Here is a 25,394-nt window from a genome sequence, read left to right as displayed (position 1 = left end):
CAGTGGATTAATGAAAGCGTGCGCTTTTTGGACGTGTTGGCATTGAGCTCAATGACCACACCTGTAGCTTCCATTGGGAATCGGTGCGAGGAGCATCTGGGATGACGTCTGGGGCGGAGATTTTAAATCTGCGTGAACCAGGAAGTCTCTGAGGTTTTTACCTTTCCTAGGAACGAATACAGGAGGTTCAGTAAACTCGCTGGTAAGTGAGGGATCAGATGACAGAATGTGCCAATGTTTTTTAATGGAATCTTTTATCTTGGTGAATTTTGGAGTGTATGTTGAAATAAATGTCAATGGAATTGCGTTTTGGACTGGTTCTTTATGTTTAAATAGATCTGATCGTGAGCTATTGCAGTGTCATACGCAGTTTTTATCCAACTAGTTGGGTAGCCACGGGAGTGGAATTTTTCTTTGAGACAATCCGCCTGTCCTGGGCGGCATACCCGATGCAGACGAAAGAATTGGCTTTTTGGTAGGCCTCGTTTCAGGGGTACTGGGTGGTAAGAGTCTGCCGACAGAAAAGTATTCCTGTCTGTCTCCTCCGTGTAGAGACTGGTGATGAGAGTCCAAAAAATGCACTCTATGGGGGTCAGATTCTGCTGTGAATCTAAGGTGGGGGTTGATTTCATTAATCCACTGTGTGAAGCCCTCAAGCTGGGAATTAGTTCCATTAAATATGAAAAAAACATCATCAATATAGCGATACCAGGAAAATATATGCGTGAAAAATGGGTTGTTATCTGCATTTAGGACATATCTGTTTTCGAGGATACGACATACAAGTTTGCGTAATTAGGGGCAAAGGTAGAACCCATAGCAGTGCCTTTCGTCTGTAAAAAGAGCTCATTCTCAAAACTGAAATAGTTCTATTTCAAAACAAAGGCTGCCAGTTTAACGATAAAATGTGAAGGCGGTAGTGAGTCGTCTGAGCGGTCTTGTAGAAAGTGTATCAAGACCTCCACAGTGTGGAATATTAGTGTAGAGGCTTTCAACGTCTAGAGTGACAAGGATAGAGTTAGATGGAATTTCGGGCAGCAGGTTGATCTTATTGATAAAATCGATTGAATCCTAATAAAAGAGGGCAAATTATGCACATAAGGTTTTATAAAGTGATCCACAAATTTAGACAAGGGCTCCAAAAGAGAGTTGATACCATTAATGATGGGTCGTCCTGGAGGGTAGGGTAATTGTGTATTTTAGGCGAAGTGTACAAGACTGGTCTGATTGGGTGTGCGCAATAGAGAAAGTCAAATTCAGGTTTTGTGATCCATCTGTTTTTTAAACCGTTTTGTAGAAAATGGAGAACCTCTTTCTGATAGTGTACTATAGAATTTAGTATCACTCAGCTGTCTTAGGACCTCTTTTTATAGAGGTCAACATCTTGTACCACAATAGCTCCGCCTTTGTCTGCAGGTTTTATCACAATTGTTGGATCATTAGAGAGTTCAAAAAGAGCATCATTTTCAACATCAGACATGTTATTTCTTACAAAAGGAATGTCTTTATGGGTGATTGGTGATACATCATTTTCCACCAGTCTGCAAAAAGTATTGATTGATGCATTAGTGGAGACAGGACAAAAGGTACTTTTAGAGCGAAAGTTCGTGCATGTCGTATCCGGGGACTCAGCTACAGGCTTATGCATAAATAAGTGTCTCAATTTTATTTTCCGGAAAAACTTAAATAAGTCCAAGAGTTGAAAGAGTTGTCCTTACATACCGGTAGGAAGGAAAGGCCTTTGGAAAGAACAGCAATTTGGTCGTTTGTCAGGGTCAGACAATAAAAAAACACTGATATAAGGTGACACTAATCCATACTCTTAAACAGAAAGGATTAGTTTTTGTTTGTTTTTCACATATTTTTTTAGCAAACTCTTCATGGACCCCCTGGCAATTCTTGTCTCCTGTTCTTCCCTCAGACTCATCCCCCAGAAACAGTCTCACATACCTAGCCCTAAACCCCATCTCTACATAATAATTAATAAAGGCTGGTTTAAAGTACTTCTTCCTGCCTCTATGTATTAATGCTCATGGGTAGCCTAAATGGGTTCCATTCAAACCCTAACATTAAGTCGTACTGTAAGATGTCAACAAGACATTTTCACCTGGCTATACCCAATGTTTAGATCTGTTGTGGTATTTATGCAAATGAGCACATACGTAATTAGATTATGCACCGTTTGCCCATGTTAACAAACAATTAAAAAAAACTTGTAACACATTTTTGTTTGTCTTGATGTAAGTAATGAACTCCTTGTGATATCTAAAGGTTAAAAAATTTACCATATTCATGTGAGAAAAAGAATGAAGGCATGTGAATAGGATATATTTGGGTCTTTTTCTAAACTTTCCCCTAATGGGATTTTTCAGGAATTTTTTTCCTTACTCAGGACATATTGAGGATACAAAATCAGTTGAGTTTGCTTCTGTTGTTTCAGTTTGTTTGACCTTTTTTCATAAAATGACAGGACTATAAACCCCCCGTTGATGCTGCTAATGTCTGAACGACATTGATGTCCGCAAATAAAGCATCAAGTGTGAACACCCTCGGGTCAAATCTCCTGATATACCTTACAAATGAAGCATCAAGTGTGAACACCCTCAGGGACGTGTGAAAACGGCTGTTGGCTCCTCAACATAATCCCCTGTTAGTAACTCATCAACTGTCTCATCACATTCTTACTGTACATTTTGTATCAGTTTGCATTGCATTTATTGTTTTTATTTTGAGATTATTCCTAAACCTACACAAACCTCTTCTATCTTTGCTCCAGCTCATTTTCTTGGCATCAGATCCTGACCCAGATGCTGATGAGACGTTCCGCTATGGCCTGTAGTTCTATAGGGCTGCCAGCTGATCACACATGAAATGAAACCTTCCATTTATGTGTTCTAGCCTCATTCACTTAATTATTTCACTTGCACAGAAGTCACACAGGTGAGTACCAGGATTTATTTGGTTCCAGGATTACCAATATTATTACATATTATAGCCCTTGTAGTTGTGGCGATATACTGAATTCACTTTGGGTATGTAGAGGATTAGTGATGAATAGATTAAAGTTCAGTGAGCTCACGTGGGGCAGGACACCCTTTCTGAGGGAGCGGTGGTTGGGCCCACAGACAAAATGATATGTTGCTTGGGTCCTGAAATGAAGAAGTGAAAGAATCCTTGCTTTACAGTATGTTGGTCTCACAGGAGTTGGGGCGGAGGATGTGCAGCGTAACGATGAGTTTAACAGCCTTCCTGAACCAGGGGTAGAACAGAGCATAGATCACAGGGTTCAGACAGGAGTTGAGATACAGCAGCCAGTGCCCTGCCGACCCCGCGAGGGGAACGCCTGTAAGGGCGAGACCGTAGTAGGGACAGAAACAGGTCAGGAACACCACCACCACGATACCTAGAGTCCTAGCCGCCTTCCTCTCTGACCGTCCCACTATCTCTCGGGCTCGGACCACCGTAGAGACGTTGGAGCGCATGGCTCGAGCCTGGCCCACGGCGACCACGAACACCCGGAAGTAGAGGACGATGATCACCGTGGTGGGACCCACAAAGGTGAACACCAGGTCCACGCTGCTGGAGACGGAGCTGATGAACAACACACACTCTCCCTGGCAGCGGCTGTGGATCCCGGGGTGTCTGAGGAGCTCCCGGAGGATGAGGCAGTTGTAGAGCAGTGCTACGCCCCAACACAGACACACGCAGCCCTGGGCTCTCCTGGGGGTCGCCTTGGTGCTGTAGTGTAGCGGCTGGCAGATGGCCATGTAGCGGTCCACTGAGATCAGCACCATGTTCCCAACCGAGGAGGAAGTGGCGATGAAGCTGACTGCGCTGGAGAGGGCGCAGACCGTGTCCCCCAGGTACCAGCAGGACTGCATGTAGACCACTTCCGAGGGCATGACCACCAGCCCCACCAACAGGTCGGAGGCAGCCAGCGACAGCAGCAGCTGGTTGGGGGGCGTGTGGAGCTTCCTGCTGGGGACAGCATTGTCAAATCAAACTTCATATTCATAGAAGTGCATATGAAGCTACGGTCATTGTTATAAGATTACACATTTAGTAGTATTAGTTATAGTATTAGGCTTTTATTAGTTCTAATGAAAGCCTACTATGCTCTTAGAATTACTATCATAATATCATAGTATGACCATTTTAGAAGTAAATTCTCCAAGCACAGAAAAACTTGGGAACTTAGAAACAGGGATTCAATCTTCCAGGGAAGGATGGAGGCCCATAGTGGCCATAACGTGCAGACATCATTGTAGCATAACAAGTCAAATAGAGAATTTGTCATGCCAGTGCTAGTTGGTAAGATGGCAGCCACCCAGTTAAGATACTCAATCTAGTCATAGTGTTAATAGTGTAACACTTTTATTAGTTAAATTGTTTTTTAATCATTTTTTTAATAGTAGTATCAGTCCAATAGTCGTTGTAATTTAACAATTCAACCCTTATTACTTCATAATAGACGTGTTCAAAGACACTTTTGAAGAAATAAAAAAACAATAGTAAAAGACAAAAAATGTCACTTTGCATTTCTCAAACGTCACTATGTGGCAAGCGAGTGAATCACATCCTGACGAACATGAGAGAGGAGTGAATCACATGGACATCCTGACAGACATGTCAAAATGAGAGAGGAGTGAATCACATGGACATCCTGACAGACATGTCAACATGAGAGAGGAGTGAATCACATGGACATCCTGACAGACATGTCAACATGAGAGAGGAGTGAATCACATGGACATCCTGACAGACATGTCAACATGAGAGAGGAGTGAATCACATGGACATCCTGACAGACATGTCAACATGAGAGAGGAGTGAATCACATGGACATCCTGACAGACATGTCAACATGAGAGAGGAGTGAATCACTCCACATCCTGACATGTGATTATGATCAACATGAGAGAGGAGTGTGTGCCTGTAGTGAGAGATGGAGATGATGACGAGGAGGTTGAGGAGCACAGTGACCACGGAGATGCAGGAGAGGAGAATGTAGAGGAGCAGCGTCTCTGAGGGAGGGCGCCAGGGTCTCCTGCAGGAGGAGTTGAGAAGGTGAGGGAAGCAGAGCTCTGCTCCTTCCAGGGCGGACATCATCAGAGGAGGAGACGTCTGGCAGCTCTCAGACCACAGCTCCTCATCCTGCTACTTATTGAACTCTGGCTTTCTCCTCTGTTTCCCTCCCTCTTTCTGTTGCCCCTCCTCCCTTTATTACACTTTGATCTGCATCTTCGTCACTGTCTCCTTTCCTCTCCTAAATAATAAATATAAGATGAATGGGTTAAACTTGCATTAGTCTTGCATCATCATCGCGGTGTGTTTGGTTTTAACACCTCTGATTGGAGGCCTCTGAGGCATGTCGCCATGTGACTCATTAGACAGCAGGTGTGAACCCCCCCTCAGATAGAGACCAAAGCAACACACACACCTGTTACCTGTACCTCATTAAGGGTGTCATTTAGGAGTTATGCCAGGATAAGACAATATCACATAAGTTTAAGTTTAAGTTTATTGATATTTAAAGTGCAGTATCACCATAAGCATGGTCTCAAAACACCGTACATAGAAATGCCCTACAACATCATGAGCAACCACATGAGTGTAATGTGTGTGGATTCATGGGTTCAAACAACAATACGTTTAGAGTAATAAATTAAAATGAAGAAGAAAAAAGAAAAAAATGAAGAAGAAAACATATCTTTTGATTTGCCGTTACAGGGTCATTACTTATTTATCCAATATCAGTGTACACGTCACAAGAGTTATGACGTGTTTATTGTAGAACTCAGCGCCTAGCCACCCTGCATACATTTAATAGCCTTTATGACCTGATTTGAACAGGCCTCTTGAGTTTACTGGCCAGACCTGGGTCAAACCAGGGAACTCTGAGCCATTAAGAAGGTTGTCCATACTGTTTCTATCAGAGGGAGGGTTAGGGTTAGGATTAGGGTTAGAAACCATGTTTACATCTTGGGGCTCGGAAACAAGGTTGTTTGACCCATCCCTAATGTGAGGTATCAAGTGAGAAGCTGCTTGCCACGTGAGCTGGTGTGCCAGTAGTTGACTATATGTGACGTCACTGTTGCTTTGCGCCGCCATCTTGATGACTTTGACAACCGATCCTACTGACCCATTGATTTCAGTGGTAAACTGGGTCAGCAACCAACAACAACCAACATGCCGGCAATTTGTTGTGCAGTGGGCTGTTACAACAGCCGGAAGAGGAACCCGGCTTGAATTCTTTTTTTTAAATGTTCTTCTCTACCAGTAGAAAAAAGGAGAAGAGATAAGTGGTTAGCTGCAATCAGAATATAATATAAATATAATAAAAATAAATAAAATATAATAAAATATATTTATATATGATTTTTTTTATTATATTATAATTATTATATATATATATATATATATAAAATATAATATCAATTCTTGGTGGCCAAGTGCCTCACTTTTGCATCCCTCCACTGTATGGGGAGGGGTTGTGAACTAGATAAATATATATGTTGTGGAAATTTAATTGAGGCAAACATGAGGCCGATAATAATGGACTGGGGGTAACAAAAAAGGATTGCAGCCTAAAGTTAAAATTTTCTATTATCTCTGTCTCTCTCTCTCATTCAGATGAGTGGTGTGGGCGGCCATACTGGGCGAGATCAGTCTGCAAATGGCGGCATTCTAAAAAAAGGGACGTAGATGAACCTCATGAATAGCCTAATCTGAAACCCCATGGCTCCCTAAGTCAAACCACATCAAACATGAGCACATGACAGGTAGTATTATGTGCCAGCAGCAAGCAACCCATGTGTGTTGAACACACCTCCTATGTTTTGTATACTATTGGAGTCTAACAAACGATAGTTATGTAAGGGATAATGTATAGAACGCCGTCATTATTGTCGCTTATATCAGGGCGAAGCAAGACACCTCCGCTTCGCGTCGGGGTCCGGTTCGCCCTGTCGGGACTTATTTTAGATAATGACCAGCTACGTTCTATACATTATCCCGCTTATTACACGGCTACTTGCCAAAATGAAAAAAACAAAAGTTTTGGACTCTTTCGTTTTAGCTGTAGTATACCGCCCCCGTACTCACTTTTTGTAGATGAGTTTTCAGATTTTGCAGCTGATCTTGTTACATATTCAGACAATATTTTGCTTATTGGGGATTTCAACATTCATGTGAATAACCCATCTGATGGCCTTGCAAAGGCTTTTCTATCCATTACAGATACGCTTGGCTTTGCCGTGTTCTTTAGAAAATCGCAGAGTCATGATCGCTTTTAACTCACTTTATTTGTTAAAGGTCCGGTATGTTATCTATGAAGCAAAAGGAGGGGAATTGTATAAGCATGAGTGGAGATACAATTCAATTCAATTCAATTCAAAAAACTTTATTTGTCCCCAAGGGGCAATTGAAGACAGACACGCAAAGCAGCAACATTTACACAGGACAAGCTTAGTTGCAACATACAACAAGACAATTGTGTTAGTTACTGACTGATAAGAAACACAAGGCATAGTTATTTACAAATATACAGTGGTATATAAATAATTTATAAATAAAAAGAGCTGATCTTAGAAGTTTTAAAAGTATAACATAAGACTAAAGGTTGCAATGTATCAGATAAAAAGTATGCCAAGCTGATAAAAGAGAATTGAAGTATATTGTAATATAAATAATAATGAAGAGGTACAGCTACAGGACCCAGGTACAGCTACGGGACAGCAACAGGACAGGACCCAGGTACAGCTACAAGACCCAGGTACGCTATGGGACAGCAACAGGACAGGACCCAGGTACAGCTACAGGACCCAGGAGGTAGAGGTACAGCTACAGGACCCAGGACCCGAGGTACAGCTACAGGACCCAGGAGGTAGAGGTACAGCTACAGGACCCAGGAGGTAGAGGTACAGCTACAGGACCCAGGACCCGAGGTACAGCTACAGGACCCAGGAGGTAGAGGTACAGCTACAGGACCCAGGAGGTAGAGGTACAGCTACAGGACCCAGGAGGTAGAGGTACAGCTACAGGATCCAGGAGGTAGAGGTACAGCTACAGGACCCAGGAGGTAGAGGTACAGCTACAGGACCCAGGAGGTAGAGGTACAGCTACAGGACCCAGGACCCGAGGTACAGCTACAGGACCCAGGACTCGAGGTACAGCTACAGGACCCAGGGGGTAGAGGTACAGCTACAGGACCCAGGACTCGAGGTACAGCTACAGGACCCAGGGGGTAGAGGCACAGCTACGGGACCCAGGACCGAGGTACAGCTACAGGACCCGGGGGGGTTAGGAGGAGTTGAGGAGGTAAACAGCCCTGGGGACAAAGGTTGCCTTTCTCCTCTGTGTCCTGCAGCCAGGGCAGCGAAGTCTGCGCCCTGAAGGGAGCCATTCAAAGGCGGGGTGTAGAGCGTGTGAGGGATCCTGCATTATCCTGTTTGCTAACCTGAGTGTTTGCTGCTCATTGATGGAGGAAAGTGATCTTGTTGGGAGTCCAATGATCTTGGAGCAGACTCTAGCTATGCTCTCCAGGCGGTTTCTATTCTGGAGACTGAGGGAGTGGAACCAGCATGTTATGGAGAATGTGGAGATACTTTCTATGAAGGAGTAATAGAAAGTTAGCAAGATGTTTTTCCTGACTCCAAAGGAATTGAGTTTCCTTAGGAGATACTGTCGCTGGTGACATTTCCTGAGAATCTCTTCAGTGTTGGAGGAGAATTTCAGCAGGCTGTCGAAGATGGTGCCCAGATATTTGTACTCCTCCACCAGCTCTACCGGCCTCCCGTGAATTGAGGTGATGCATGCTGTAGCCAGCTCTCTCTGCCTGTTAGAAAAAGTCACCACCATGTCTTTGGTTTTATTGACGTTCAGCTCAAGGCATGAGCTGTCGCACCACTCCACAAACTCCTGGAGAGCTGGTCCATGATGTTGTGAGGGACCTGATAGCAAGGACAGGAGAACTGTGTCATCAGCATACTTCACCAGATGACACTGAGGCTGTGTGGATCTGCAATCATCGGTGTAGAGGATGAAGAGCAGAGGTGAGAGCACGCAGCCCTGAGGGGAGCCTGTCGAGGTGTGTCGGAGGTCGGAGAAGGTGTTGTTTACCCAGACTCTCTGTGACCTGTTGGTTAGAAAGTCCAGTATCCACCTGGTGAGTTGGTCAGCTATTTGGAAGTAGGAGGTGAGTTTATTGGCCAGGATGTGAGGCTGTAGTGTATTGAATGCAGAGGAGAAGTCTGCAAACAGTAGCCTGGCTGTTGTTTTTGGTTGCTCCAGATGTTTATGTATTGTGTCAATAATGAATGCTTTTGCATCGTCCACGCCTCTGCCTGTGCGGTATGCATACTGCAGTGAGTCCATCCAGGCATCGGTTACTGTGAGGATGTGTTGTTTGACGACCCTCTCCATGGCCTTCATCGCCAGGGATGTGAGGGCTACAGGCCTGAGGTCGTTTAGAGAGGTTATTTTACTCTTTTAGGGATGGGGGTGACTGTGGAGTGTTTCCAAAGCTGATGGACTGTACTGGTGTCCATGGATCTCTGAAACAGCTTTTAGTACGTACATACACTTAGTAAGGCATCCGATAAATGCGTTTCCTGGAGCGTTCTGGCCCCTTGAGTTGTGTCGTGACTTTTATGAATGGGTGGGCGTGGCCTCCGTAATGTGCTCTGATTAGCTAAGCATGGTGCTGAGCTCCCGCCTCTTGGATACCCGTATGTGTACTCGGTGCTGGTCCCTTGTGGCTATGTGTAGGTATTACAACTTGGTTTCGGGCTTGATCCTGACCTCTCATGGCTTTGTGTAGGTATTACGCTTGTTTTCGTGGCCTTGGTCATTGGGCTTCTCAGACACCTGGCCTGCTAATATCTCAAGAATTGATACGTGTATGAATGGCTCTACAAATGAACGAATGCTTCCCTAGTCGCCAAGGACATATCTGGCCTGATCGAGCTAGAATACGCTACAATTTGGCCTGATGCATGCTAGAATATGTTACAATGCTGAAATACGCTACAGCTTCAAACAGCTCGTCCAGCACCCAACCCACATCGGTGGAAACATGCTGGACCTCATCTTGACACACGGTGTAGACATCTCAGGCCTGGTTGTCTCTCCTTACACCTCAGCTTTATCAGATAATTTTCTGCGCACTTTCCAGGTGGTGGTATCCTGCCCCTGCGACGATCACCAGGCTACTTTCAGCTGTCGTCGCATCACCCCTGCAACCACTTCAGCTATGGCAGATAAGTTACCCCTTTCACTTGCTCCCCTCTGTAACTATAGGGGTTCTGTGGAGTGCCTTACTGGTGAACTCAACAATGTCTTGTATGCTGCCATCGATTCTGTTGCTCCACTCGTACTTAAAAAGCAATCAATGAAAAATCCAGCTCCCTGGTTCAACGTAGAAACTCACACCCTGAAGCGAGGATGCAGAATCCTTGAACGCAAATGGCGCTCGACTAAACTTAAGCTCTTTCTTCTTGCGTGGCATAACAGTCTGCTCACCTATAAGGGTGCGCTGATTACTGCCAGCAACGCCTACTTTTCTAGTATCATCAACTTGAATAGAAACAATCCCAAGTGTCTTTTCGACACAGTGAAGAGACTGACTCAAAAACAGACTCAGAGTGTAGGCTCCTCCCTCTTAGCAGGTCAATTCATGGATTTCTTTTAAAACAAGATCCAATCGATTAGAGAGGAAATTGATGCTCGCCGTGCCTCTTGTCCTCCACACCTTGGAGGGGGAGGGAGGATGGGGTCTTGCCCCATAGGATGGGGAACTCTGAGGCAACTTTTCCTTGCTCCGCCTTTGAAAAAAAGGATTTGGCTTCCGGCCCCATATGTCGTCATATGGGGCCAGGTTACCTCCCCTTTCTCTGCTTGGCCCACCCAGAGAATTTGGCCCGCCAATGAGACAATGAGCTAGGACCGTGCAAGCGCCACATGTGTGTGTGTGAATACACACACTGTAATGCAAGTGTTCTTTGTTATTTTGATAACCGTTCTGCTGTTGGTGTTATGGCGCATAACACGCAACACAATAACGCAAGCTTGCATAAAGCTCCCATTTGGTGAAAAGACTAGACTGCGTCGGGTTGGTTGAGAAGGAATTGGGAACCGCGACATGGAGGAGAAAAGGATTGTTGCCCAGGATTGTCCGTCTGAGCCCCGCTGTAGCGGGCAGTGGGGCTGGGCAGGCAGCGTTCAGTGGGCAGCTGGGCTCCGATGGACCGCTGCCACAGTAGCGGGCAGCGGGGCTGGGCGGGCAGCCCCGGGGGTGGGCAGCAGGGCTCCGGCGGGAGACAACCCCGGGCAGCAGGGCTCCGACGGACAATCCTGGGCAACAATCCTTTTCTCCTTCATGTCGCGGTTCCCAATTCCTTCTCAACCAACCAGACGCAGACAACCCCGGGCAACAATCGCGGGCAACAATCCCCTTCTCCTCCATTTCGCGGTTCAGTCTGTACTTAATATTGACGTGGAAGAGGAAGAACCAGAGGCATCTGAGAACCCGACGCAGTCGGTTGAGATTCATAATATCATCCTGAGGCGCAAACAGCTTTTGACCATGATAATATATATTATATTATATATATTATAATATATATCATATTATATTTAGATATAATATGATATATATTATAATATATATTATATATATATATATATATCTATATTTATATAATTTAGATATAAAGCTCCAGGACTCCCGCCGGAGCACCTGGAGTGTTCAGTGTTCCACTGTAAACACTAGCACATGGTACCGTGGCAACAAGCTGCTCAGGGCCACACCCCCACCCTCCACCTTGACCCGCCTCTAAAAACGGCACATTTGTGGAGAGCTCATTGTGGGACTGGCTCGTAGTGGCTGTAACTCTGCACCAAGGCTGAATTTCTTGAACGTCTTCAAGTACTGTATTAGGGGCCCACTAACACCTATATTAAAGCATTCATAAAATAGCATGCCATGGAACCTTTAATATATTGCGGAGGCAAAATGATATGAAGATCTCTGCACTACGGTTGCTCCGTGCATGCTACGTGTGTATGTGTGTGTGTACAGTGACTGACTGTCACGTGCATTCATGCAACCCATCAAGTGTGGATAGACAAGGATCATTTAAGCAAGGGGCGGGGATGTGCGTTGCGCTCATATGCAATGAAAACAATCGACTACAGCAATTTATTGATATTAGAAAATGTCATTTTTACTTTGGATACTAATAAGATGTATTGAATAATTTAAGTGATATATAGGCCTACACATAGAAACATAAGTCAAAACGGGCTACATTTGACAGAATTCTAAAAGGTATAAGTAATAAAGTTAATAAGAAGAGCCGTTTGGGAGCTTGTTGGTGAGCTGATCCTAATGAGCCGGCTCCCTAAAAAGAACCGAAATTCCCATGTCTGTCCTGTCATGTCTTGGGCCAAAGATCCACAGAGAATGAGGGTCGGCGACTATCCCCAATGACGAATGTCAGTGTAAGGACACTACAGCGCATGAAACTAAGAAATAATCATATTAATTAATTAAAGTACAATGATAATAGTAATGACATTTATATTAATGACCTCATGTCGGAATGGCTGGACGTTTGAAAAAAAGTACCGTCACTCCGACAATTAGACGTCAATGTCGGAGTGGGGGTATGTCGGAATGGAAGGCGGTCCCCGTGATAGCCAGATCAGAATAAAAGTTTGAACTGTAGCTAGGACTGATTTACACTATTAATAATTTACTCACCTGGAGGTCAGGAACATATAGCACTATGATATTAATGTTATAACCTCACCAGCAGTATTATTTAGGTAGAAAGAAATAATATTGTTCATCAGACCTAATACATGAATACATTAGACCTAGGGATAACAAATACAGTTGGTGACATTGGGGCGGGCCCCCAAGTGCCAGGGGATCTCGGAACAACAGAGCCTACCAGGTATTTCTCAACAAATATCCGACTTACCTGTACAGTGGAGTAAAGCGATAATTTTGCAGCTCGTGGTTTGCTAGAGAATGGCTAGAGTATTTGTGTGTTTTCTGCTATGCCTACCGAAACTTTGCGACAACTATATACAGCACCGATGCTTTTACCCAGGGCCATTTCTAGCTGTTTGGGGCCCCCTATTTTTTCAAATTCTGAGGTAGAGATTCATATCTTTTTCATATATTCTGTGACGATGCAGCAGTCTGTTACATTTTAAGAGGAAAGCAGGCTAGAGTACATTAATAAATGCAACAGATACATTATGTTCTTGAAAAATGTTTAATGTAAACTTTGAGGTGGCATAACATAAAAAAACTTTAATCCACCATTCCAAAACAGCAAAAAATTAATAACTAAACTTACTTAAATAAATAAGCATATAATGGACCAGCATCCATGTTATTGCACAATCAATTTAAAAAAAAAAGTATAACTGTACAACATCACTGCTTTGTGATCAGGATCTCTATGATCACAGTCTTACGTTCTCCTCAAAACTTCTGCTTGATTGCTTTTTTAGAAGCAAAGTCATCAATTATGTCTTCATAGGACAGCTGCTTGCCAATCTCATGATTAATGCTCATTATGGCAAGACCAGTGAGGCGATCCTGTCCCATAGATGACCTCAGGTAGGTCTTGATGAGCTTCAGCTTTGAGAAGCTCCTCTCTGCTTAGGCCACTGTCACAGGAAGAGTGTAAGAAATTCGCAAGGCAATCCACAGATTGGGATACAGTTCCTTCAGATGTTTTTTGTGGATGAAAGAGAGAAGCTCTAATGCAATCATGTCATCAGAAGGCAAACTCGGCAACTTGATAATTTCTGCAGCCAGTTCCTTTCGTTTCCTTTCAATGTCACCTCCATCTCCAGTGCTTAATGTGCTGCAGAGCTTGTCACACTGGTTGGTTAATTCCACAGGGGAGTGTACCTATGTTCCCCAGGTCCTATGTTCCCTGTTTTTCCCAAAAAGTCCTATGCTCCCCGGTCGCAATACATACCAGGAAACATAGGACCCTTTTTCTGAAAAAGGGTCCTATGTTCCCGCAATTCCTTAACAGGTCCTAATAATATTTAGAAATGGCTTATTTTTTCCACCATAATTTCCATAATTGCTGTATTGCATGACATAGACTATGCCTTTGCTGATTTAATTCAGCATTTTGTTACGGTAGATTACAGGCCACGTGACGCGCATATCCAAATATGATGAGGAGAGATTAAGCTGTAAATTGTTGTATCTTGTATCTTATCCTACCCCATATGGAAAAAATGTTTCCACAATCCACATGCTATTTCTATGCAGTTTCACACATTTGAACAATCTTTCATATGTGTGAAACTAGCAACGATACATCAGTGTAGAAAGTCAATTGCGCTGGGTGCAAGATAGGGCCCTTAGTTTGTTTATTATTAGTATTTATTTATTTATTGTTTATTTATTATTAGTATTTAGTGTATTTATTATTAGTATTTATTGTTTATTAGTTTCATTTATTTAAACTGTCCAAACGTGACAAAAACAAAAGCCAATTTACAGCCTAATCTCTGCTCATCTAGGCCTATTTGGATATGCGCGTCAAATGGCCTGTAACTGATGGCAATCAGCACTGATGGTGGAAAAAATAACAGAACAGAAATTCAGCCTTGGTGCAGAGTTACAGCCACTACGAGCCAGTCCCACGATGAGCTCTCCACAAACACGCTGTTTTTAGAGGCGGGTCAAGGTGGAGGGTGGGGTGTGGCCCTGAGCAGCTTGCGGCCACGGTACCATGCGCTAGTGTTTACAGTGGAACACTGAACACTCCGGGTGCTCCGGCGGGAGTCCTGGAGCTCTATATCTAAATAATATCATATTATATTTAGATACAATGTAATATATACTACCATGGTCAAAAGCTGTTTGCGCCTCCGGATGATATTATGAATCTCAAACGACTGCGTCGGGTTCTCAGACGCCTCTGGTCACCAACGACCTTCTGATGGCAGCAGATACTGGCTCCCCATCCCTACTCATCCTCCTGGACCTAACAGCTGCTTTCGACACAGTTGACCACAACATCCTCCTCCACCGCCTACAATACACCATTGGACTTTCAGAAAACTCTCACAGCTGGTTTATTTCTTACCTGACTGGCAGAACTGAATACGTCGCCCTGGGTAAAGCACAGTCTCACACCCACAATGTCACCTGTGGTGTCCCTCAGGGCTCTGTGCTGGGCGCCTCTTCTCCATCTCCACCTTCCCTCTTCTCCATCTACATGCTCCCCTTTGGCAAAGTCATCAGTAAACACGGTCTATCATTCCACTGCTATGCTGATGACACACAGCTTTATCTGAGAACAACCCCAACGTGTTCTGCTCCCCTGCCAGCACACACACTGACCACCTGCCTGGAGGAGATAGAGGTGTGGATGAAGCTAAACTTCTTACAACTCAACAGTGCCAAAACAAAAGCCATTCTGGTTGGCACACCACATCAGCTCCGCTCTTCCACCATCACCAGCATCACCTTCTCTGGCCAAAACATCTCCCTCTCCACACCTGTCACCAACCTAGGCGTAAAAACGGATTCCCACCTCTCATTTGATACCCACATCAATCACCTCTGTAAGACATCTTTCTACCACCTCAAGAACATCGCCAAACTCCGTCCAACACTCACCCTGGCAGATGCAGAGAAGCTCGTCCACGCCTCCATCTCCTCCAGGCTGGACTACTGCAATGCACTCCTCATCGGGATCCCTGGCAAGAGCATTCAGAGACTGCAAAACATCCAGAACAGCGTTGCCAGGATCCTGATGAGAGTGTGCAAACATGATCACATCACCCCCACCCTGAAATCCCTCCACTGGCTCCCCATCCCTTTCAGAATTGAATACAAGGTCTCCCTACTCACCCACCAGTGCATCTATGGTACCTACCTACCTACTCACCCACCAGTGCATCTATGGTACCTACAGGAACTCCTCACCCCCCAAACCTCCTCACGCACCTTCCGGCAACAACACACACTCTCCAAACCCCCAGAACCAAACTCCACAGCATGGGCGACCGGGCTTTCTCCTCTGTAGCCCAGAGACTGTGGAACTGTCCTCCCTGACCATCTGAGGGCCCCACAGTCTACAGATGTTTTTAAACAAAACCTTAAAATGTATCTTTAAAAATTTTTTTTTTTCTAATTCCCGTTTTATATAGGTTCCCCTTGTTTTAACTAGTTTATCTTTATTTAAAGAAATTTGCCAATTCTACTCTGTAGCACTTTGAGATTGTTGAAATATAAAGTGCATTACAAATAAAATTTATTATTATTATTATTCTGGTTCTTCCACTTCCACGTCAATATTAAGTACAGACTGAACCGCGAAATGGAGGAGAAGGGGATTGATGCCCGTGATTGTTGCCCGGGGTTGTCTGCGTTGGGCTGCCCCTGGGGCTGCCACGGCAGTGGTCCGTTGGAGCCCCACTGGCTGCTGGCCGCCCCCGGGGCTGCCCGCCCAGCCCCGCTGCCCACTACAGCGGGGCTCCTACAGACAATCCTAGGCAACAATCCTTTTCTCCTCCACGTCGCGGTTCCCAATTCCTTCTCAAACAACCCGACGCAGTCTAGTCTTTTCACCAAATGGGAGCTTTATGCAAGCTTGCGTTATTGTGTTGCGTGTTATGCGCCATAACACCAACAACAGAATGGTTATCCAAATAACAAAGAACACTTGCGTGTGGCGCTCGCACGGTCCTAGCTCATTGTCTCATTGGCGGGCCAAATTCTCTGGGCGGGCCAAGCTGAGAAAGCGAAGGTAACCTGGTCCCGTATGATGTCATACGGAACCGGAAGCTAAATCGAAGCGTTTCAGCAATCCTTTTTTCAAATACGGAGTAAGATAGCTACTTATCGGTTTACAAATAATTTAGCTACTGGGGGACCATAGGGAGGCTAGGGGAACTCAACTTTATGTAAAAAAACAAAGTGTGAATAAGTGAAATAAGTAATAATAATTTTTACTTATTAATGTAATAATTTTCATGCCATGGGACTTTTAAGCATCTACCAGTTTTTTCTGTGTTTATCTCCACATTATACTAGTTAAATAAGTGATGAGCACCATATGATATAAAGGGAATATGTTTGCATATATCTTGCAGTGCATTACAAAGTGGACAACTAGCAGTACAGAACACTTTAAATGTACAGGTTTGTTCAAATTAGTAAACTATATTGTCACAATATATATTCTAATAAATTTGGGTTGCGGGATTGCGATCTGCCGGAGTTGACGCGCCAGGGTTACCGCTCCAACGCGTCAACGTGTTAACGCTGGAATGCGATATGCCGGCGGGCCAATTGCTTTACATTAATTGGGGACATTACATTATAAGAGGGTCCACGCTGAAATGTGATATGCCGGCGGGCCAGTTCTGATAGACATTAGATAAATTACACTGCGGGCCGGATTAGGCCCGCGGCCGTACGTTTGACACCCCTGGTCTAACCGGTCACGTCATTGTTGCGTAATACATGCAATACCATTTGTCACCACACGAGTGGAGAGTTAGGGTTATGAGCTTACCTGGTTACGAGCGCTGTTCAGCGCGACTAACTTTTAAAATGGCTGTAGTGTTTGATTTGTATGTAGTATGTCCGATTGACATAGTAATTGTATACATTGTTTGTTTGTGTTTATTCGTTTATGTAACACACCATAATGTAAAGCAGGAAAGACATATCTGCTGCAGACGGACCAGACTCATGCTCATACCCTGTCTCTGTATATTTGATGACCCATTGTGCAGGCAATAAAACCTGCTGCATCCAATGCTGAGAGTGTCCCAGTCCATACCGCACAAACACAACACAGGTTACAACCACTTACCGGTTAACCCTGTTCAATAATGTATCCATTTATACCTTAGTTAACATGAACACCATTAGGAAATGATTACTAGACCATTAGTTAACTGTTTAATTATGAGTTATGCTTATTATTGCATTACCTGATGTTTCTTAACGCTTAATTAATAAACCTTTATTGTGAAGTGTTACATACTATAGTCACTGAACAATGTTGATAATACATTTATTTTAAATGATCTTAATCATTTTTTCTATCTAACTGAGAGGTTGCACGTACAGTACCGTTCATCCGTTACCCAATGAATGATCCGCAACATGATGGTGGACGTTGTGTTGCATGTGCTCCAGCTCTACATGTCAGTAGGCCCTGTGGATGTCCACACTGACACCTGGTTGGTTGCATACGGGCTGCTGTCACCTCAACATGTAGAGGCTTTTAAACACAACTGAACGTATATTGGCTTAACCTTATATAACACACACCAACCTAGATGTAAACAGATCTGCTTCTGAGCAGTGGTTGAACACCTGCTGGTTCATCACATGGCAACACGCCACACCATAGGTCAACTGACACAGCTCGGGTCACTTAGGGAAGTTCATCACACACACACACAAGAAGAGAGAGAGGTAGAAGTGGATCAGTGTGTCGCTGGATTACCATATCAGATGGCCGTGCTGGTTTGTAAACATGGATAATTCATTGTTACATGGACACCGAGCGGCTCTGTGATTAACTTAGAAAAAGTAACATGAGAAATAGAGGAAAACTAAGTAAGGAATATGTGTGTGTGTGTGTGTGTGTGTGTGTGTGTGTGTGTGTGTGTGTGTGTGTGAGAGAGAGAGAGGGATGTATCTGGTGTCCTATAGGGTGTCAGGTTGTATTGTTAGAGTCAGGAGACTGTGTTAACATGACCCGACCCCTCCCTTGACTACAGCTGACTGACGACACAACAGCAGACTCTACATGGTTGGATGAAATATTCAATATATTTGAATATTCAATGTGTTTGATCTGAAAGTCATTCTAAAAGTTATAGTTAATCATTTTTCATAATAATATATAATTGATCGGTCAACAGAGTTCAGGGGCTCTTTTCTGATTGTACGCAGGTTGCTAGGATACTGAAGGTGTTTATTCAGGATGCTGTTGTTGTGGTCGTTAGGGTATTGACGCTCGTGTGTACCGCTGGTTGCTAGGATACTGAAAGGGGTTATTCAGGATGTTGTTGTAGTGGTCGTTAGGGTATCGACGCTCGTGTGTACCGCTGGTGGCGGGGGTCGGTAGTTGCTAGGATACAAAGCTTGTACCCGCTGTTACCAGGCTGCTGGTTGCTAGGGGGTCAGAGCTCTCTGCAGCTCGTGCAGCGTGTGTCAGTTCCGTCGCTGAGCTCGTGGTGTTGCGATCCTCTTAATTCAACGGGAAGCCTCGTCCTGGCAGGTAACACACACACACACACACACACACACACACACACACACACACACACACACACACACGGTGGGCTCTGAGTGTGTCGGGGTGTTATGAGTGTCGGTGTGTTGAAGTGGAGCTAACACTAGCTACACTGCTAGTGTGAAGCGGCGTGGGTAGCTTAGCATGTAGCATGTCCCAGTGAGGTAAGTGGGCTAAGCTACGGTGTTGTAACATAACACAGTGGTGTAAGGATGTCACCGTGAGGGTGAAGGGCTGAAGGAGGACCTATAGGACGGTGTGTTGTCATGGACACCTCATAGCCTCCCTACCGACACACTGATGGGTCTGTACATTGGGATTACCGTACTGTAGTGTTTCATTTAGTTTGTAAATTAATGTATTATATTGTCTATCTTGTGTTGATCAATTTGAGCAAAAGCATTAGAAGAATAAGTCCATCTAGTTTCGACTGGGTTTTTGGATTCTCGGTGCCGTTAAAGTAGCATTATTAATCGTTTACTACTTTAACAGCACCGACAATCCAAAAACCCAGTCGAAACTAGATGGAGAAAGTGTGTAGTTCAAAACATGACGCAGCTTTTACTTCTTCGCCACCTACAGAGTTTGTTATGTACGATCATTCATAAACCCCATGTTAATTCACATAGACGTTTGACCGAGGGAACCGGAGCCTCGGAGGCGGGACCTGTTCTTCCCTATAGAAACACAAATTGGTCGTCCATGGATCAAAGTAATTTAAATGTAAATCTGGTTTACCTGACAGGCCAGTGGACGATATCTGACAGTCCAGTGGTGGATATCTGACAACCCAGTGGACGATATCTGACAGCCCAGTGGTGGATATCTGACAGCCCAGTGGTGGATATCTGACAGCTCAGTGGTGGATATCTGACAGCCCAGTGGACGATATCTGACAGCCCAGTGGACGATATCTGACAGTCCAGAGGATTCCTTCCGGCTCTCCGGTTGCCTACTGTGGAGCTTCTGAGCCACTGCACATCATCGGGTCTCCCTACGGGGGTCCTGTGTTCACCCCCAAGAGGCTCCAGAACCCGGGCCCCCGCCAGCCAATGACGAGAGACCCTACCCCTGCCAGACAATAACGAGAGACCCACCCTACCCCCGCCAACCAATGAGGAGAGACCCTACCCCAGCCAGCCAATGAGGAGAGACCCTACCCCTAGCCAACAGCTAGCTACTGCTAGCAGCATGCTGTGGGATACTTCCAGAGTTGCAGGAAAAAGCTACAGTGTGTGTTTAGCTCTAGATATCCGGAGCTGACCACACCAGGGACGCCCTCGCTGACCATCGCTGTCAAGCAATCTCTGACGGTGGAGTGAGCAGGTGAGGTGGATTGTTTCTGGAAGAAGCCCTTCCTATCTCCTACTGCAAAGACCTTGACCTGCTCTCTCACCTGTCGCTCTCCAGATCCCCAGGTCATCAAGAGCAGCCCCTAGACGCATCATGCCCACCAACCAGTCTTCTCCCTGGGGCAGTGGGAGGCTGCGGACCCCCTCCAAGCCAGACTCCCCCACCACCATAACCCCTGCTGCTAAGGTGCCTCCCCCACACACTGTCCCAGGAAGTTGCCACTCTTGCATTCTGGGAGTAAAAAGGTGCCCAGTGGGGACAGGATTAACCATCAGGATCCCCAGGCCCCTTCCACTGTCCCAGACCCCCCCTTTAGTACTGCCTGAGGTCACCAGACCCCCCTTTAGTACTGCCTGAGGTCACCACACCCCCCTTTAGTACTGCCTGAGGTCACCACACCCCCCTTTATTACTGAGGTCACCAGACCCCTCTTTAGTACTGAGGTCACCAGACTCCCCCTTTAGTACTGAGGTCACCAGACCCCCCTTTAGTACTGAGGTCACCAGACTCCCCCTTTAGTACTGAGGTCACCAGACCCCCCTTTAGTACTGAGGTCACCAGACCCCCCTTTAGTACTGAGGTCACTAGACCCCCCTTTAGTACTGAGGTCACTAGACCCCCCTTTAGTACTGAGGTCACTAGACCCCCCTTTAGTACTGAGGTCACTAGACGCTCCTTTAGTACTGAGGTCACTAGACGCTCCTTTAGTACTGAGGTCACTAGACCCCCCTTTAGTACTGAGGTCACTAGACCCCCCTTTAGTACTGAGGTCACTAGACGCTCCTTTAGTACTGAGGTCACTAGACCCCCCTTTAGTACTGAGGTCACCAGACCCCCCTTTAGTACTGCCTGAGGTCGCTAGACCCCCCCTTTAGTACTGAGGTCACTAGACCCCCCTTTAGTACTGAGGTCACTAGACCCCCCTTTAGTACTGAGGTCACTAGACGCTCCTTTAGTACTGAGGTCACTAGACCCCCCTTTAGTACTGAGGTCACCAGACCCCCCTTTAGTACTGAGGTCACTAGACCCCCCTTTAGTACTGAGGTCACCAGACCCCCCTTTAGTACTGAGGTCACTAGACCCCCCTTTAGTACTGAGGTCACCAGACCCCCCTTTAGTACTGAGGTCACTAGACGCTCCTTTAGTACTGAGGTCACCAGACCCCCCTTTAGTACTGAGGTCACTAGACGCTCCTTTAGTACTGCCTCTCAGTACTACCGCTCACTGTACCACTATACAGCTACATGATGAATACCATTTATGGACTACAATCTGTTTTTGGTCTGTCCTCTCCTTGATTCCTCTCCTTGTGTCCTCTCCTTGTTGGTCTGTCCTCTCCTTGATTCCTCTCCTTGCTGGTCTCCTCTCCTTGTGTCCTCTCCTTGTTGCTCTGTCCTCTCCTTGATTCCTCTCCTTGATTCCTCTCCTTGTGTCCTCTCCTCGATTCCTCTCCATGTGTCCTCTCCTTGTTGCTCTGTCCTCTCCTTGATTCCTCTCCTTGTGTCCTCTCCTTCTCTCCTCTCCTTGTGGTTGACCTTGTGTGTTCTCACCTGTCACCACCAGAGGGCTCTCTCCCCAGAGGAGGACATGGAGACCAGCAGTGCCTTCCACTCTGACAACCAACAGCCCACGGCAACAACCAAAAGGCCCACCAAGCAGACAGCAGCCCATAATGGACCCGCAGACGCTCACCACGTACCTGCTGCCCAACGTAGCGCTCCGAATCCACAGAGGAGCTCATCTCTGGCCGCCAGAACAGGCTGTCAGCCTTCCACGAAGCCCAGCCTTAAGACGGGAGGCAGTCTTTCTACAGCCCCAACAACTGGAGCAGCTACCTGCCACTCCCTGCCAGAGCCCCAGCCCTCGGCCTCCGGGGAAGATGCCTCCCTCCAGCCTACGAGCACTTTATTGTCTTCCGAGTCCTCTGCCTACTCCACTGCCAGCGAGGACAAGACAAAAGGTAGGGAACACTACCCAACCGCCTGGACACCTTTCTGCTGTCTTTGAAGGTTGACTTCAGGATTTTGGCTGTTTTGCCTGTCTTGATGCTTCCAAGGGTGAGATGAGAGCAGTGAGACCACCCTTCGTCGATGATTTCAGTGATTCTACCATACGCACCTGGGCACTCATTTATCAAACGTGCATAGAAAAGGATCTAAATCTCTTACGATTGAAATTTAGGATGTGCTTAAGTAAAAAAAAATCTGTATTCATCAAACGTGCGCAAGGCTATCGTACGCACTAGGGCTGCAACTAACGATTATTTTAATAGTCAACTAGTCACCGACTATTGAAATGATTAGTCAACTAATCGGATAATTCTTTAATTAGGGACCGAGCAGAACCTGCAAGGTCCCTATTGTTTTTGATCCGATTATTAGGGACCGAGCAGAACCTGCAAGGTCCCTATTGTTTTTGGTCTGATTATTATTATTCTTTTATTTAGTAAACTTCGACTGCATTTTCCCCCCCCTGCACATATACAAAAACTCATTTTTTTTCGCCACATTTGGTGGGACTGCTGAAACTTAGATATTCTAGCCGTCTAATTCAGATTGGCCCCAAGGTGGCGCTATACCAACTATGCCAAAATTTCGACCTTTGCACAAGCATATCTCGTCACCAGCTTGACCTACACTCATGAAACTTTTGCCACACATGCAAAACCTCATGATGAACACATTTGCAGATACTAACTTAGCACTTCCGGTAGCCACATTTCCCGCCATTTTGAATTTAGTTAAAAACAGTAAATTCCCCAAGGATCCCAGGTTTTTCGACTTTCACAAAAATCCTTTGCCACATATCATCTATGGCCTATTATCTTCAATTTGACATAAGGATTAGTCTGTACTGTCAATTTTAAAGCTCCCATGAGCCATTGAGTTCGAAAAGGGGTGTGGTTTTTACCAAAAAATTGGTAAATTGCACATATCTACATGAATTGGACTCCTATGATCTTGGACCCCTCTACTAAAGTTGTTCAGAATCAAATTCTGAACAAGATAAAGTCAAAAAAAATTCTAATGGGGCGTGGCTTCAAAATGGGCGTGGCCTGTTACTAAAATAGCCACAGTTCATAGACGCAATGTTTCATTTGAGCGGGACCAACTCAGTGGCCTTTGGGGACCAAAGTTCTAACTGCTCAAGTAAAATTAAGTCGATTGGAAAAACAACATGGCCGCCAGAGGCTCAAAATCACACTGCGGAGACCGTAATAGTTATGAATATGAAATTCACAGGACACGTGTAGACTGGTGCCTGTAGCTCACATACCAAAAATCGTGGTTGTCATGTTTGTAGCGCCCCCTACAGGATCTTTAAAAAGCAGCCCCTGCGCCACATTTCACCAATATGTATGAAACTCGGTAGGCACGTAAAACATGACAATACCTACAGAAAAGCCTCTTGGACCCATGCCCCAAAACCCACCGGAAGTCGGCTGTTTTCTTTTTTAATTTGCACTTTTACCGGCAAATTTCGCTTTTTTCGCCTTGTATTTCAACGAACTCCTCCTAGGGAATTTATCGGATCTGCTTCACAATTGCTCAGTACAGTCAAAAAATGGGGCTCAACCAACGCCGTGTTATTTGTGACTGTACGTTGAAGGTCGTGTCCGTGGCGTGCCGTCAAAGTTGGCCGTTTTGAATTCCGTCGTCTTATTTTCGTTTTTTTCGCCTTGTATTTGAACAAACTCCTCCTAGGGAATTTATCAGATCTGCTTCACAATTGGTCAGTACAGTCAAAAAATGGGGCTCAACCAACGCCGTGTTATTTGTGACTGTACGTTGAAGGGTGTGTCCGTGGCGTGCCGCCAAAGTTGGCCGTTTTTCATGGAATTTTTTCACTTTTTCGCCTTGTATTTCAACAAACTCCTCCTAGGGAATGTATCTCATCTGCTTCTACAGATTACATGAATTCGCTAAAAATTAAAATTAAAACTGCGCGCAGTGATGAACGGGACCTCGTGGCAGCGCACATGTTACGAGGTCCCGTTCATCACTGCGCGCAGTTTTAAAAAAGCGCACATGTTACGAGGTCCCGTTCATCACTGCGCGCAGTTTTAATTAGGGACCGAGCAGAACCTGCAAGGTCCCTATTGTTTTTGATCCGATTATTATTCTTATTTTTAAGCCTCTTTGACTGCATTTTTCCCCCCCTGCACATATTCGAAAACTCATTTTTTCTTGGTGCATTTTGTGGGACTGGTGAAAAATTTGATATTCTAGCCCTCAAATTCACATTCGCCCCTAGGTGGCGCTATACCAACTATGCCAAAATTTCAACATTTGCACAAGCATAACTCGTCACCGGTCGGACCTAAACTCATGAAACTTTGCACACATATGCAAATCCTCATAATTAAGAAATTTGCAGATACTAACTTAGCACTTCCGGTAGCCAGATTTCCCGCCATTTTGAATTTAGTTAAAAACAGTAAATTCCCCAAGGATCACAGGTTTTTGGACTTTGACAAAAATCCTTTGGCACATATCATCTATGGCCCATTATCTTCAATTTGACATAAGGATTAGTCTGTACACTAAAGTAGCAAGTACCCATGAGCCATTGAGTTCGAAAAGGGGTGTGGTTTTTACCAAAAAATTGGTAAATTGCACATATCTACATGAATTGGACTCCTATGATGTTGGACCCCTCTACTAAAGTTGTTCAGAATCAAATTCTGAACAAGATAGAGTAAAAAAAAAAAATTATGGGGCGTGGCTTCAA

The 25,394-nt window shown here is 45.1% G+C and overlaps 2 protein-coding genes across 3 annotated transcripts in view; one reads left to right on the top strand and one right to left on the bottom strand.

Moving 5' to 3' along the window:
* Positions 1-3,179: 3,179 nt before the first annotated feature.
* Positions 3,180-5,109, bottom strand: LOC311357984 (trace amine-associated receptor 13c-like; the record flags this gene model as incomplete). The annotated part of the gene is made up of 2 exons (XM_084477960.1): positions 3,180-3,975; positions 4,934-5,109. The coding sequence occupies 2 exons, from the start codon at positions 5,107-5,109 to the stop codon at positions 3,180-3,182; spliced, it is 972 nt and encodes a 323-aa protein (XP_084334086.1).
* Positions 5,110-19,198: 14,089 nt separating this feature from the next.
* The window catches only part of ttll4 (tubulin tyrosine ligase-like family, member 4), a 92,358-nt gene continuing 86,162 nt past the window's right edge, over positions 19,199-25,394 (top strand). For both annotated transcript variants that reach the window (XM_084478753.1, XM_084478752.1), the window contains exons 1-4: positions 19,199-19,295; positions 20,056-20,636; positions 20,721-20,849; positions 22,227-22,623. In XM_084478753.1, the coding sequence (XP_084334879.1) occupies positions 20,757-20,849; positions 22,227-22,623 (490 nt within the window). In that variant the 5' untranslated portion in view covers positions 19,199-19,295; positions 20,056-20,636; positions 20,721-20,756. The remainder of the gene's footprint in view (positions 19,296-20,055; positions 20,637-20,720; positions 20,850-22,226; positions 22,624-25,394) is intronic.

The sequence above is a fragment of the Micromesistius poutassou genome, assembly GCF_964030765.1.
Source record: "Micromesistius poutassou genome assembly, chromosome: 14".
Taxonomy (NCBI): domain Eukaryota; kingdom Metazoa; phylum Chordata; class Actinopteri; order Gadiformes; family Gadidae; genus Micromesistius; species Micromesistius poutassou.
The sequence above is the reverse complement of the archived record's forward strand: the minus strand, read 5'-3'. Positions and strand labels throughout refer to the sequence as shown.